Source organism: Dipodomys merriami, unplaced genomic scaffold (assembly GCF_024711535.1).
Source record: "Dipodomys merriami isolate MVZ:Mamm:240054 unplaced genomic scaffold, mDipMer1.0.p SCAF_7, whole genome shotgun sequence".
Lineage (NCBI taxonomy): Eukaryota > Metazoa > Chordata > Mammalia > Rodentia > Heteromyidae > Dipodomys > Dipodomys merriami.
This window is the reverse complement of record NW_027206290.1, coordinates 22469017-22483468: the sequence shown is the minus strand read 5'-3', so window position 1 is coordinate 22483468 and position 14452 is coordinate 22469017. Positions and strand designations below refer to the sequence as shown.

The 14452-nt window shown below is 37.5% G+C and overlaps 1 protein-coding gene across 2 annotated transcripts in view; it reads left to right on the top strand.

Moving 5' to 3' along the window:
- Positions 1 to 14452, top strand: part of Dpyd (dihydropyrimidine dehydrogenase) — a 709900-nt gene that overhangs the window by 508088 nt on the left and 187360 nt on the right. For both annotated transcript variants that reach the window (XM_070007768.1, XM_070007767.1), the window contains 2 exons: positions 2089 to 2209; positions 3242 to 3361. In XM_070007768.1, the coding sequence (XP_069863869.1) occupies positions 2089 to 2209; positions 3242 to 3361 (241 nt within the window). The remainder of the gene's footprint in view (positions 1 to 2088; positions 2210 to 3241; positions 3362 to 14452) is intronic.

Genomic DNA, 14452 nt, shown 5'->3' with positions numbered 1-14452 from the left:
AGAAAAAGTAAATTATGAAGAAGTGTTGGTCAATAGTATTGATTAACCACTTAGCAGCTCTATCAGGTTATTCGTGTTTACTCTGTTAGAACCAAATGATATTTTAAAATTTGTTTCAGTAATTCTTATCAGGCTGCTTTCCATGTATTATGCAACTCAAGTGATCTTCAAATTATTGTCAAATTCTGCGTTAAAGAGGGCTTTCACAAAGGACATGCAATTCATATCAGCTAGAGTTACTGTCATATCTAGGCTAAGTCCCGTGAAAATTCATAACTTAGAAATGAATATCACCAACATACAACTGCCTTCGTAATGCCTATGCTCATACATTTTTCATGAGTGTTGCACAGGACAGGGTCAGATCTCCATTTTCATGAGTTAGAATTTGTACAGCTAACTCTCCAGATTTTACTATTCATAATGCACAGTCAGCCCTGTACAGCATACCATAGAGTGCTTTTTAATATTTATGTTTAATGAAGAAATTACTGTCCTGAAAAGGGAACAAGCCCAGCCGAAGACTTCTTGTTGAAAGTATTAAGACTTGCTGAAAAGCAAATGATAACAAGCAACAGAAATTACCTCATTTCAGTATCTTGGAAAATAAACACGTAACATTTTAGAGGCATGCAGGATGACAGATCAAGATATATTCAAAGTAAGTGAAAAGGTTCTTTCTAAAGGTTATAACACCTGAAATCTCATCTCAAAAGACCTTAAAAGGTTAAAGTGCAAACAGTAACTTTCTTAAGTACACAAATATTACTTCTGGATGAGAGACTTACTGACAATGTCATAGTGTAAAATATATGTCCATCTTTTCTTGGGTTTTTCTTTATTCAAAGAACTTAATTCACTAAAATAAAATTACTAGGTTCAATAATTAATTAGGATTGCCTACCTTAAGGTAATTTATCACAGTACATTATCAGCAACTGTCAGAATAACTTTGGCACTCAAAGTAATAAGAGGGAAAAAAGGCTATTGTATGTATTGAAATCAAAGAATTACCACAGCTAACTTATTTCAATGGAAAGGTTGTTGGTTTTTTTGGGTTTTTTTTTGCCTCTAAATGATTCTTGTCTCATGAGAAAATAAATGCTTGAAGAAACAAAAAGTCACAGAAAAAGGCAAAAGACAATGTTTATTCTCTGCTTTTAAAAATGAACACTTGATGCTTTTTTTCATTGTTGTCATTTGGATCAATTCTTTCAAGTAAATGAGTAAAACTGCTGTACTGATCTAACTTTGACAAAAGCGAGCAGGTGTGATCAAGGCTAAATCCCCCTTTAGCGTGTATATATTTCACATCTAGATGTATGGTGATGTCACTGCTAGACTTTCTTTTGATACACTTCAGTGAGAACATGTTTTCTAATGAAAACAACAACAGGCTTCAGATTCAATACCTCTCACTGGGAGTCAGACCTCCAAATGTATATCTTTTATTAGACATGAAGTCACTAGAAATTCTGGAATATTTCCTGAACCAGAAATTTCTCTTTCATTCCTAATATTACACATGTGTGTGCATCTGTGTGTGTGTGTGTGTGTGTGTGTGTGAGTGAGTGAGTGAGTGAGTGAATATTTGGGCTTTACCTTGGATGCTGCTTTCCTTTAGAACTTTTAGCTCAAGGCTAGCACTTTATCACTTGAGCCACAGCTCCATTTCCAGCTTTTTGCTGGTTAATTAGAGATAAGAGTCTCAGGGGCTTTTACTTGACTAGATTAGGCTTTCTTGCACAGGCTGGGTTTGAGCTGTGATCCTCAGATCTTAGGCTAGGATTGCTGGTATGAGTCATTAGAAACATTCTTTTCCATCTTATTCTTTGTAATTTTATTTTCCAAAGACTTCCTGGAGAAATTTAACCTTTAGTTTATAAATTTATAGTTCAGTTGAAGTGTGTTAACCCCCGGTTCTCTAACCAGTCTAGGTGTAATACTGAGGAAGAATTTGAGAACTGTACCATAAACTTCATTGTCAGATTGGGTTTGTCTTACACGTCTGGCTTTCACTTGGGCTGGAACACATTTTGATTGCAATTCTTTAATGATGTTCTATGTTTAACTGACCTGTTTGAACAGGATCCAGAGCTGGTACGGAACATCTGCCGCTGGGTTAGGCAAGCTGTTCAGATCCCTTTTTTTGCCAAATTGACCCCAAATGTCACGGATATTGTAAGCATCGCAAGAGCGGCGAAGGAAGGTAAGACCTAGACTTGTACTAGTGCTCAGTTATGTATTAGCATGAATTCTGTAGCCATATCAAAAGATGCCTTCTTTTTGTAGACAGATAAGTATATCATGACTTTAAGAAAGAAAAAGTTCATAAAATACTTCTCAAAAATACTCAAGAAGAGTGTTGCTACATCAGATCTAGATGCATACATGCACTTCAGCTAATAAACAGAGACCCAACTTTGACCTAGGGTCACAAAATAACAGAAGCTAGCCACCCAGGGAATTTGAGGATTGTGCTTCAAAGCCAGTCTGCACAGAAAAATCCAAGAGATTCATATCTCCAGCTATCAAAAAGCCAGAACTGTGTGCCTTAAGTGGTAGAATACTAGTCTTGAGCAAGAAAGAAAGAAAGGAAAAGGAAAGAAAGAGAAAAAAGAAATGAAAGAAAAGACAAAACAAAACTTTAAAAAGATATTTTTTTCTAATATATCCATATTTTGCATACAAGCCAGTTTTGAGACAAAACTACAGTAACAGCAGACCACTCTGTACTTAAGGAATTCATAATATTTCAATTAACAAGAGCATTTGACTCTCCATTGAGATGGATAAAAAAGATGCCAAGTGCTACACTGTGAAATTGCTTAGGAGTTTCCTTAGTATACCACCTTAAACACACACTCAACACTTATCTTTGCATTCATAAATCATAGAGTCCATGCATGGCTTGATAAAGCATGTGTGCTTATGCTGAATGCCATAAGAAATTGCACGTTGACTGGAAGAAATATTGTAAATTACCTGAGCAGTAACCCTCAGTACAAAACACTGGCACCGATAAATCTACCTCATAAGTGGAAAAAATAAATGCAATCATGTGTATTAACACAAGGGGCATAATTGTCAGAGTTAAATTAGGGTGTACTTTTGAGGAGAGGAAACGTTCTCCAAGGAAAGTAAAATGTAGACTTCCCTGAGTCGTTTGTGTTGGGCTGGGTCTTGACTAATATTTCTTGAAGAACTGCAGACAAATGTTGTCTGTCTCACTGTGTCACAGGTGGTGCCGATGGTGTGACAGCCACCAACACTGTCTCAGGGCTGATGGGACTGAAAGCCGATGGCACTCCTTGGCCGGCAGTGGGTGTGGGAAAGCGGACCACCTATGGAGGAGTGTCAGGTAGGTGTTGTCATCTTCAATTCTGTTTCTCTGGCCGTGGCTGGCAGAGCAGTAAGTCACGTAGCAAACAAGAACACCGTGTCTTTTGTGATCTCAAGTTCTTATAAGTCCTTGAAGCGTCAATGTTGGTAATGGCTATGATAGATGGACAGACCGAATGTGGAGATTGATGAATACTCACCCTGGGGTCTTGCACAAATTCCTTTCTTGTCATGCCACCTATTAGAGAAGGCTAATACCAGGGCTTCACCAGAGAAACGAATGTCATCACTCTAATTATCATACTTTTACAGAGTCTCAACTTATTCTAATTATCATACTTTTACACTGTTCTTGAAATGACTTTCCTCTCTTCCCAGAATTTTACAATCTACCTTCAAAAAAAAGAAAAAAGAAAAACAAATAACTCTTGATTTCACAACTGTCTCAAACTAGCCGTTCACACATTCCATTGAAGCGTCATCTGACAAGAGAGTGGCAGGTATCACACCTTTGTAAAAGTCTTCCTCATTGGCCAACCAGAGAGAAGTTTTAATCCCCATGTCTCCTCCCTTCTCTTTGCCCTGCGCGCATTCTGTTGCTGTGACAACATGAACTTGGCCCTGCAAAGACAATGCTGTGAGGTTCTTCTCTGTCCTGGTATTGGGGATTAATCTCCTTGGTGATAGAGAAAGCAGTAAATATACATAACACAGCCCGGTGTCCCACTGTTCCAGGAAAGCATTGCTGAATCAGACTGAAATGTGCTCTTGGGAGGGGCAGGAGCCACACAATTAAAGCTCTGTCCATGCTGAGCCCTGACACCACGCACAGCAAAAGGTTATATTCTGCCTTTAATGGAAGGCTTGTCCCACCATGTCAGCAAGGGGAAACAGCATCTGCGCATCGCTCTCTTTTTATCAGGAGCGATTACACCGGGTCTCATCCATGACTGCAAAACCCAACCCGAAGAGCGCCATCTGCGTTAGCAAGTGCTCAGAAAGAGTCAAAAGACTCCAGAGTTGGGCTCGCACGTAAACTATGTTTTCTGTCAGCCCATTTCAATTTTTCCAGCCTGCCATGCTGTCAGTAAGAGAATAAAGGAGGTCACAGAGGGGGCTGAGCATTAAAAATTAATAAAAGAACTATTGCAGTAGTATTTTATATAAGTAATGCCATTCACATTTTCTCATTTAAGCTGCAATTTCTAAATATTCTCTTGGACTATAACTCAGTCTAATAAAACTACCAAATTACAGCATTAGAAAACGTCTTTTGTGTTACAGTCTTTAAGCGTATACACACACTGAAAATTATAGCAGCACCTGAAAACAAGTCCAGCTATACCTCAGGGCCTATAACCATTTCCATAAAACTCTATTTCGAAGATTTATAAATTGACATATAAATATTCACTTGGGCTACAAGCTCAGCTAATCTGAGGTAGAACCTTATTTTAAACCACAGAAAAGTCCCTAACATTTTTTAAGGGCTTGTACCTCATTTCTAATAGGTCCTATATTAAGTCCCTTCACATTAAAACAATCTGTTTGGAAAATAGCCTTTCTCCATTCCAACAAAATTAGTACAGTTTTTCTCCTTTAAAAGCAATGCTTGCTTTAGTATGGAAGGTAATAGAATCTGAAAAGCAGTTTAAACAGGCAATGATAATATATATTCGGGCAGAAGCAAGTTCTAGAACAAAGTTCTTTCACAATGAGTTACAGGAAAACAGCCTTGTAAAATCAGGTTACATAGTGGTTTCAAATTTTAAGGGTGATTAAAGTATGAAAATGGCCATATACAACTGAAACCCTTCTGGACATCACCTTGACAATAAAAATTTTGAGAAAGAAATAAAAAAGAAAACTAAAAAATGGACATATGTACTCCTAGTCCATCAAATATGGATATCAGAACTTCAAATGCTGCTTCAATATGGAATGGCAAACCAAATATGATAGATAGGTTTTTATTGACAAGATTTGAAAAAGAAAAAACAGCATAGTGCTAATAATGTCCCAAGTATTATCTCAGAATGCTGGAATGCAAGCTTTTGGAAGATCTATTTGAATCTCCTGTGTGTGTGTGTGTGTGTGAGAGAGAGAGAGAGAGAGAGAGAGAGAGAGAGAGAGAGAGAGAGAGAGAGAGAGAGAGAGAGAGAGAGAGAGAGAGAGAGAGAGAGAGAGAGGCTTGAACTTAGGGCCTCTCAATTCTTTTTTAAAAAATTTATTGTGAAAGTGATGAACAAGGGATTTACAGTTACGTAAGGTAATGACTACATTTCTTTTTAAACACCATTATTCCCTGCCTCGTTTTCTCCTGCTTACCAATCCCCACTCCTCCCACCCAAGTTGTAAAGTTCATTTCCAGCAGAGTCTAGTGAGTTTCATTGTTACATTTGTTCACTCTTTGTCCTGCTGTTTCTGTGATGCCCTTTCCCTTCTATAGATCAGGTAAGCTTATATACAAGACAAAGGGTACAGAAAGCTAAAACAGAAAGAAAAGCTAGAAATAACTACATACCAGACATAATAACCTTGTTTCCAATTCTTGGAGTTCATTTTGATATGTTTCATTATATATGGTCCTATGCTTTTAGCGATTGGGCTATTGTGATCCTCTGCTAAGAATATCATAGACAAATTCTAATTATTACAAATAAGAGAAACCATGAAACCTGTATTTCTTTGGGCCTGGCTTGCTTCACTTAATGTTATTTTTTCCACATCTTTCTATTCCTTACAAATGGGGCAATGACATTCTTTCTGATGGAAGCATAGAACTCCATTGTGTATATATACATTGTGTATATATACCACATCTTCCTGATCCATTCCTCTACTGAGGGGCAGCTGAGTTGGTTCCATAGCCTAGCTATGGTTAGTAATGCTGCAATAAACATGGTTGTGCTGGTAGCTTTCATATGGCCTTGTTTGTGGTTATTTGGGTAAATGCCCAGGAGTGGGCTTTCCAGAGTGAGGACTTCTCATTCTTGTTTAGCTTTATTTTCTTGAAGCTCTACCACTTGAGCCACATCTCCACTTCTGCCTTTTTGCTGGCTAATTGAAGGTATAAATCTCTTGGATTTGTTTTCTGGGGCTGGCTTTAAACCTCGAGTCCCAGATCTCGAGCATCTTGAGTAGCTAGAATTATAGGTGTGAACCACTGGCACACGACTGATAGCATATTTTTTAAGCCAAATGTAAAGAATGTTCAGTTTTAGGTAGCCATCTAAGAGCATGTAATTTGTCTTGCCAGATAAGGATACTGTTTCTTTTTCAATATATTCTCTAGGTCATTGTTCAATCTTTATTATTTTTTCTCAGAATAAGATTCCTTCTCTCTGAAAATAAAGGTTTCGTATATATAAATGGGGAAATCAGGAAGGTCCTGGGGCAGTGCACTGCTTCAAGAAAGCAACCACATTTTCTTTTATGATGAATTAGCTAATAAGGGCTAGTAATGGGCCCTGGTAAGGTAGCTAAAGAGTATCTGTTGATTTATTTCAATATGTCTATTATAAATTCCAGAGCAGTATATTTGAGGTATTAGCTCTCAATCCTCAAATATCCAATGGAATTTAAGCTTGATGAACTGAACTGGCATTCAAAAATAGGATAAGAAATGCAATGGATTTGCTCATTGTTGCATTGTTTGATCACACTTTCCCTATTATCTATGTAATATATAGAGGTCCATATTATGATGTGGAATTTGTTTATTTATTTTTTGTCAATACCAGGGTTGAACTCAGGGCCTTTCACTCTTGTTCTGTTTGTGCATTGACAACTAATGCTCTACCAATCAAGCCACACATCCAGCCCAGCTTTTGGCTGGCTGTTTTGGAGATGTAATGTCCAGGACTAGTCTGCCTGGGTTGATTTCAAACTATGATCCAACAGATCTCATTCTTTTGAGAAACAAGTTTTCAAGTGTGAGCCAACAATGCCCAGAATGGGGATGTATGTTTTATTGTGTCTCTAATGTCAAAAAAGCTTGAAAGAGATACTATTTTAGAAGTCCTCTGCTAAATAAAAGAAGTCATTAAGCCTATAGAAGGCACAGTTTCAAAGTTATAGTAAGACAGTGTATTGGGATCTCCTCCTAAGATTTTGTTCTTGTCTTGCTGGTTTAAGAAGATGGTTTCTAAACCTTGTTTCAACATGTAGGAAATATCTGGCATGATTTGTGTTCAGAGTCCAATGCAGTGATTAGTATTACTTACCTCTATCCCGCTGTGCTGTTATATTTTCATGTGAAATCCTCCCTGTGGTAAGATCCTTTAAAGATGGCTAAAATGAGTTGTGTGGTATAAACTAAAGATATGCCTACCTTCCGAGTCATTTGGTGAGGATAAACTGTGTTCAATTATAGGCACATCTAGAGAAGAGTAGTCAAGTGCATATCAGGTATGTAAACTCATTTGAAGAGGTTTTATTGTTCTTGTGTGTTAGTGCTTTTTATTTATGAAGAACATTTCTTGGATTTGCTGTAACTCTATTATCCTATACATAAGTCAGTTGGTGTATATATAAACACATAGATATACATACAGGAAAAGTGTGAAGTTGCTTTGTGCAAGCACTTTAAATAATACTTAAGGCTCAGTACAGTTTACTTCCATTAAGCTCAAAATGAACTCCTTTCTCAATTATATTATAGGCCAAAGTTGGTCCGATGTTTCCAAAGAAAGAAAATTTGTCTTATGTTTTTAAATGCTTATTTGAAATTATTGTGTGGGAAATTTAATGGAAAATATAGAACACCTTTTATTCAACATTAAGACTTGTGTATTTCTGTTACTGATCTGTAATTTATTCCTTTAAAAGTAACCTTCAAGATTTGATCTCTTATTAGTCTATATTCACTAACCACAAGTACCTTAGAAGAGATGTAGGAAATGGTGGCATATTTCAGAACAAATTATACTGGCATATTCCATCACTGTTCTTACATAGAAATGACAACTAATTTTAAAACCATGTGTTTTCTTGTAATAGTTGTGATCTTATAAAAATTGTAGTTATAAGACTCTTAAAGATGATTTCATTATTCAAAAAGGTGTAAGTTAAATTTGTAGTCCCATGCTTGTTGAGAGGTGGGAGCACAAAATGCACAAAAGTAAGTCCATATTATAACTTAAAAAAATGCTGGATACTCATGGCTCAGGCTTGTAATCCTAGCCACTTAGGAGACTGAGATCCAGAGGACTGAAGTTCAAGAGAAAGCAGGCAGGTGGAAAAAGTTTGCTAGACTAGATCTCCAAAATAACCATCAAAAAAAAAAAAAGAAGAAGAAGAAAGTATAGATTGGAAAATCATTTTGCTTTAAATAACTATTTTCACACATGTGAATAACTGAAGATTTTGGCAGGATAACTTTTAGTTTCTACATTTCACATTACAATTCGATCACAAAATACAGTGTTGGTACTTTTTATTATGAAGTAGTTCTTAATGGGCTGGATATTTTTTACATGTCAATCCCTTGATTGTTGATGCAGAAAATCCTTTTAGAAAAACACACCTACTGTCTGTCACAAAATTTAAGCTATCTATTATAACCATTTTTGTCAATATGAGCTGAGGTTTTAACACCGAGATGTTTAAAATAACCCAGGAAAGATGTAATTTAGATGAATTTTAAAATGTGGTGAAAAAGCAGGCCAAAAAACAACTAAAAGGTAAGCCTTCATTTAATCTCCACTTAGCTTTTTTTAAAACTAGTTTCTGTGCATAGCAAAATAATGTAAATTTTCTGTTCCATTATCCTCATATGTAAAATGATTCGTAGACTATCACAACTTTCACAGATCAAAATATAAAAAGCCTTGTTATACAAATGTGTGTGTATGTGTGTGTGTAGTATATTTGCAGCTTGATCAAAAGTAAACATCTCAAATCATGAATTATAATTCTCTTTATAAATGATCACTTTGGTCACCAGAAGCTCACTGGTCTAAATATCCTCATTTAAATAATGTTCATTTGAATATATTCATGTACAGATTGACAAAGAATCCTCTTTCTCATTATATTGCCTTTCTTGGAGAGTGAGATTCCTACTGTTTAGCCTTCGTTCTCTGTGCAGGAGATCAGAGCCCTAATAATAGATTTTTGACAGTGAGCTCGCCTGCTACCTGCCCTACACAAATCCTCACTGTCCATGTTTGCTTCACGGCAACAAAGCAGACAGAAGGAAAATGCCAAGTGCTGAGTTTGAGGTACAGCCTTGCCTTGGCTTGACATTTCAGCAGAATAGCAGTTTATGAGATGCATAATTTTTCATGTGGGACTCAGCTGCCATATTCATAGACGCTTAGAGCTCATCAACAGACTGAGCGAGGGCAAAGGTTTAAAGCATAGATCAAGGTCTACATTCTTTCCTTGGGTGCTTTGAAATAACTATTGTCCTGCACTTAGATAATAGAATCAAACAGTATTTCAGAGACAACAATTTCATGGACATTTCAGTGTTGGGTATTTATTTTCCATTTGGACAAAATTGGAAAAAAAATGAATATCTATATCTATCCTTAAGAAAATATTTGACAGGCTTCGTAAACTTGAGGACTCTGACAAACATATTAAATAATCTTATCTTTGCAGTAGTGGTAATGAATTATTAAATTCCTTCCCTCCATGTGAGTGTTTTTTCCACAAAGAATGGTTTCAAGGCTGAAATTAATCAAAAAAGTGTTCTATTAGGAAAGTAAAACTAGAGAGCATTGTGTCTCTGTTTGAGTCTGAGTTTAAATATTCACAGATTCATGTGTATCTACTGTACTAAAAAAAAGCAGTGTATGTACACGTCAGTGGCTATTTAATTTAGGACTACACATGCTCCGTAAGGCTCAGAAACAGTTCACCATGTCACTGTCTCATACAGAACAGTGGTACAGTACACTGGATTAATTAAAGAATCCTTGCAGAGAACTGAGTTCTCAGTGTGTCAAGATTTCAGTTTTATGTTAAATATTTTCTAAAGGCCAGACCCTTAAATCTCAGGGGCAGTACCACGCAGTGAGCTGTGAATTTAACCATAGGCTAACTGCTAATGATAAGGAAAAGAGTCCTAGTTGAGGTAGCTGTAATACAGTCATTGGATTAGGCTATCAATCACTCAGCTCCCTAAGGAAATGAAGAAGAAGACCAAACACTGAAAAGGGAAATTAGGAATGGAAGGCATGACTAGAATGAGATTCCTCACTATCTTTAACCATCCGTCCTCTTAAATCCCAGAGCAGCAGTCCAGACTCCCCAGTACTGTCCAACTCCAAAGCCAAGACATTTTTTTGCTCCCATCCAGAGAACAAGCAAAATACTATCGTCTGTCTGTAGCTGAAGATCTTTAAGCTTGTTGGAAGCAAACCCCTGATTATATAAGAAAAAATAGATTATGGATTCAATTATGGATTCCAGATTTATATCTGTGACTTTAATACATCAAGATTCACTAATGTTGTTAATGGGAAGTATTCTTTTCTTCTCTGAAGGATGGTTCTCGGGCTTGAACTCATGGCCTTAGCATTTTCTTTTAGCTCTTTCCCTCAAAGGCTGAAGCTCTACCACTTGATCCACAGCTCTACTTCCAGCTTTTTTAATGGTTAACTGGAGATGAGAGTCTCTCAGACTTTTTCTGCCTGATTTGGCTTCAAAACAGACCTCAGCCTCCTAAATTGCAGGGATTACAGGCATGAGCCACTGGCACCTGCGTCAAAGTGTTACTTCTAGAATGCAGTCAAGTTTTGCGTGAGAGCTTTCATCCACAGGGGAGGTGAGATTTCTGGAGACAGAAGTTACCACACTGCAGCATGCCTTAGAATCTGGAGAGCTGGTACAAGTACAGGTGGCAGGAACTCCTCCCCAGATCTCCTGATGCAGAAATCTGGAAGACTTCTCTGGCTTCGCTGGGGACCACACTTTATGAACAATAGATAAATAACCATTTCTGTCAGAGTGTTTGAGTCTAAGTCTTATTTCCAAAATAATACCAAAGCCTTTACTCGGTGGCAAATTTAGAGAATTACGGTACTATACAAATAAAATAAGTCATCTCAGCCCCCAATTAAGAATCTGGAACAACATGGGCATAAATAGGGCCAGAAATTATTTCTTTAAACTTAACTATGGAAATCCAACGTCTGTTTCTTACAAAGAGAATCTGTTTGGAGAGCCAGTGAAAGCCATTTATGACTATTGTTAGTCCTTTGACAAAAAAACAGGTATAAGAGACAGACAAGGGTGAAATTAACCCCTGTGTGTAGACTGTGTTTGTGGGTTTTTTAACTTTGTGAAGATATTGATGAACTGAATAAGAACTTGACTCCCAGAAGTCCTCTCATAGTTCTTTCAGCTACCCTTAAATGTTTTGAGACTACAATAGTGATTGCTTTAGCTCTTTTCTCTGAATTCACTTCTTTCCTGTCAGACCCTAGACAAAAAGTAGAAGAAAAGTGGCAATGTTGTAGGGGTAATGTATGGTGATTCAGTGTCCCTGCCCTTAGCCTGGATGATTCCAAAGTCATTCGTGGTTTGGTATACTGTTGATCAGAGGCTGTGTTTTTTCTGCTTTCCTTGGGATAGATAAAAGCTTGAACTCATGGCCTCTCCTTGAGCATTTATTTTTTGGTCGCTTGTGGGGCTTGAACTCTGGGCCTAGGCTAGCTCTACCACTTGAGCCACAGCACCACTTCTACCTTTTTGTTTCTTCTGTTGTGCTGAGGAATCAAACCCAGAGCCTCATGCATGCAAAGCAAGCACTCTACCACTGAGCCACCTTCCCAGCCCCATCCTTGAGCTTTTTTTGCTAAAGGCCTAGTGTGCCTAGTGTTCTACCATTTGAGCCACAACTCTACTTCCAGCATTTTGGTGGTTAATTGGAGATAAGAGTTTTACAGACTTTCCTGCTCCTACTGGCTTCAAACTGTGATCCTCAGAGTTCGACCTCCTGACTACGTAGGATTACAAGTATGAGCTACTGGTACCCAGCTCGGGTAAGCATTACTTTATGGTCATTTCACTCAAATCTGAACATCATTCATGTTATAAGCCAAAATTTAGATGGAGATCTTTTACTACCATCTTCCTTCCCACCCTCCCCCCCAAAAAAGGAAAGAAAAAGTATTAGGCAATTTGACAAGTTTTTCTGTTAATTTGGGGGATGTAGAACTTAGAAACTACCTGATTTATAAAAAAAAAAATTGGCTACACAATCATTGGAATCTATCACTTTCTAAAAACCTTCAGTAATGGTTGAATGATCATTTTTGTCTCATGGCACACAATGTCCCTGCTCCACAGCAATATGTCATTGTAGTACCTGAGATCATTGAGTGAGGATGTATTTTTCATTCTAAAACTGAGGAACAATTGCTGAGAAGTAAGAAAAAAGAGAAGATCAGCTTGATATCTTCTCTGCAGCCTTCCAGGCAGATAAAATTTAGGAAATAATACACATGGAAATATGGGAATCTGGAAAATTATTTTCTTATGGTGAGTTTACATGTGGGATCCTTGCATGTACATGGGTATTGTGAGAGAGCATGTGCACCTCAATGCATGTGTAACACTGAGTGTGCATATCAAGAGATCTCCACAGAAGATCAGTTCATTTCACCTTCACACAACTCAAGCAGTATCTAGGCTTGCCAATTCATTTGTATATAAATTTATGTGTGTCTTTTAGAGTAACAGCCTGCCATTTTAAGAAATTTTTTATATCAAGATTTATAAATCTCAATGTATTTGTTCATATTGCTTTGGGTAGTATTTGAAATTGTATGTTGGCAGGCTTTGTACTATTAGTATACTGGTATTTCTGCTCTCCTCTGCACTTGCTTATTGAACACCATATATTCACTGGAATTTAAATAATCTTACAAAGTAGATATGACTAGGACCATTTTACAGACTCGGATGCAAACTCCAGATGGCTAGGGGACTTGTCAGAGTTTATATAAGCAGGAGAGCTCTTCTAGAGTTCAGATATAGTTCTGTCTTCAAAAATGAACTGTCACATATATTTTACTAATGCCCTCCTCTAATATCTGCCATGGTAAGTCTCTATCTAAAAGCCCACAGAATTTGACTAAAAGCCCTCAGATGTGATTTACTAGGCACCATTTATTATATCTTGGTTTGAAAATCTGTGAAGATAACTTTTCCTAACCATTGTTAAAAGTCACATTATCTATATTTCTATCTTGCTTAGGGAAAATTCTTTTTCTTCTTTTTTGGGGCGTGTGTGTTTGTTTTTAGGCCAGTTCTGAGGCTTGATTGCAGACTCTCATAGGCTTTTTTATTTCCACTCAGGACTCAAGGCTGGAACTCTAACAGTTGAACCCCTTCTATACTTCTAGCTTTTTGTTGGTGAATTGAAGATAAGAGTCTCACTAACTTTTCTGGCCCAGACTGGCTTTGAACCAAGATTTTCAGAGCTCAGCCTCTTAAATAGCTAGGACTACTGCAGGTATGAGCTGCCACCAGTACCCTGCAAAAAAAAAAATCTTCTTTCCAAAAAATAAAAATAGCAGCAGCAATTCAAGTGTTTTTCTTGAAGTATAAGTGTGCAGATCTCACTAGAAACAAAGCTGCCATGAGTATAACAGTGAATAACCTGATTTCTTACTGACTTGGATAAACTGTGAGTGCTCAGTCCATCTGTGATACTCAAACAAACATTCTGTGTCCTTCTTAATTTCTTCGATGCAGTCCTCAGTCAGTTACACGTATGTGTATGCCTGCACCTGCCTCACCTTCTTTCTCAGCCCATTCATCTTTCTCCCTGCAACTTTCATCTCCTTTATAGTTTCTACTGCATTTGCAGAAAGCACTAGGAAGTAATTCAGACATGGCACTTTTTCATTAGAGGAGCCAAAGAGAGAGACATTTGGGAGGTGGGATAAGAGGTAATACAAAAATATTTATACTGAGTTCTTCTTAAATGGGATTTAAAAAACGAGAAAGAAAAAGGAAGAGGAGGAAGAGGAGGACGAGGGAGGAGGAGGGAGGAGGAGGAAGAGGAGGAGGAGGTGGGAGGAGGAGGAAGTAGAGGAGGAGGAAGAGGAGGACGGGAGGAGGAGGAGGAAGAGGAGGAGGAGGGGAGGAG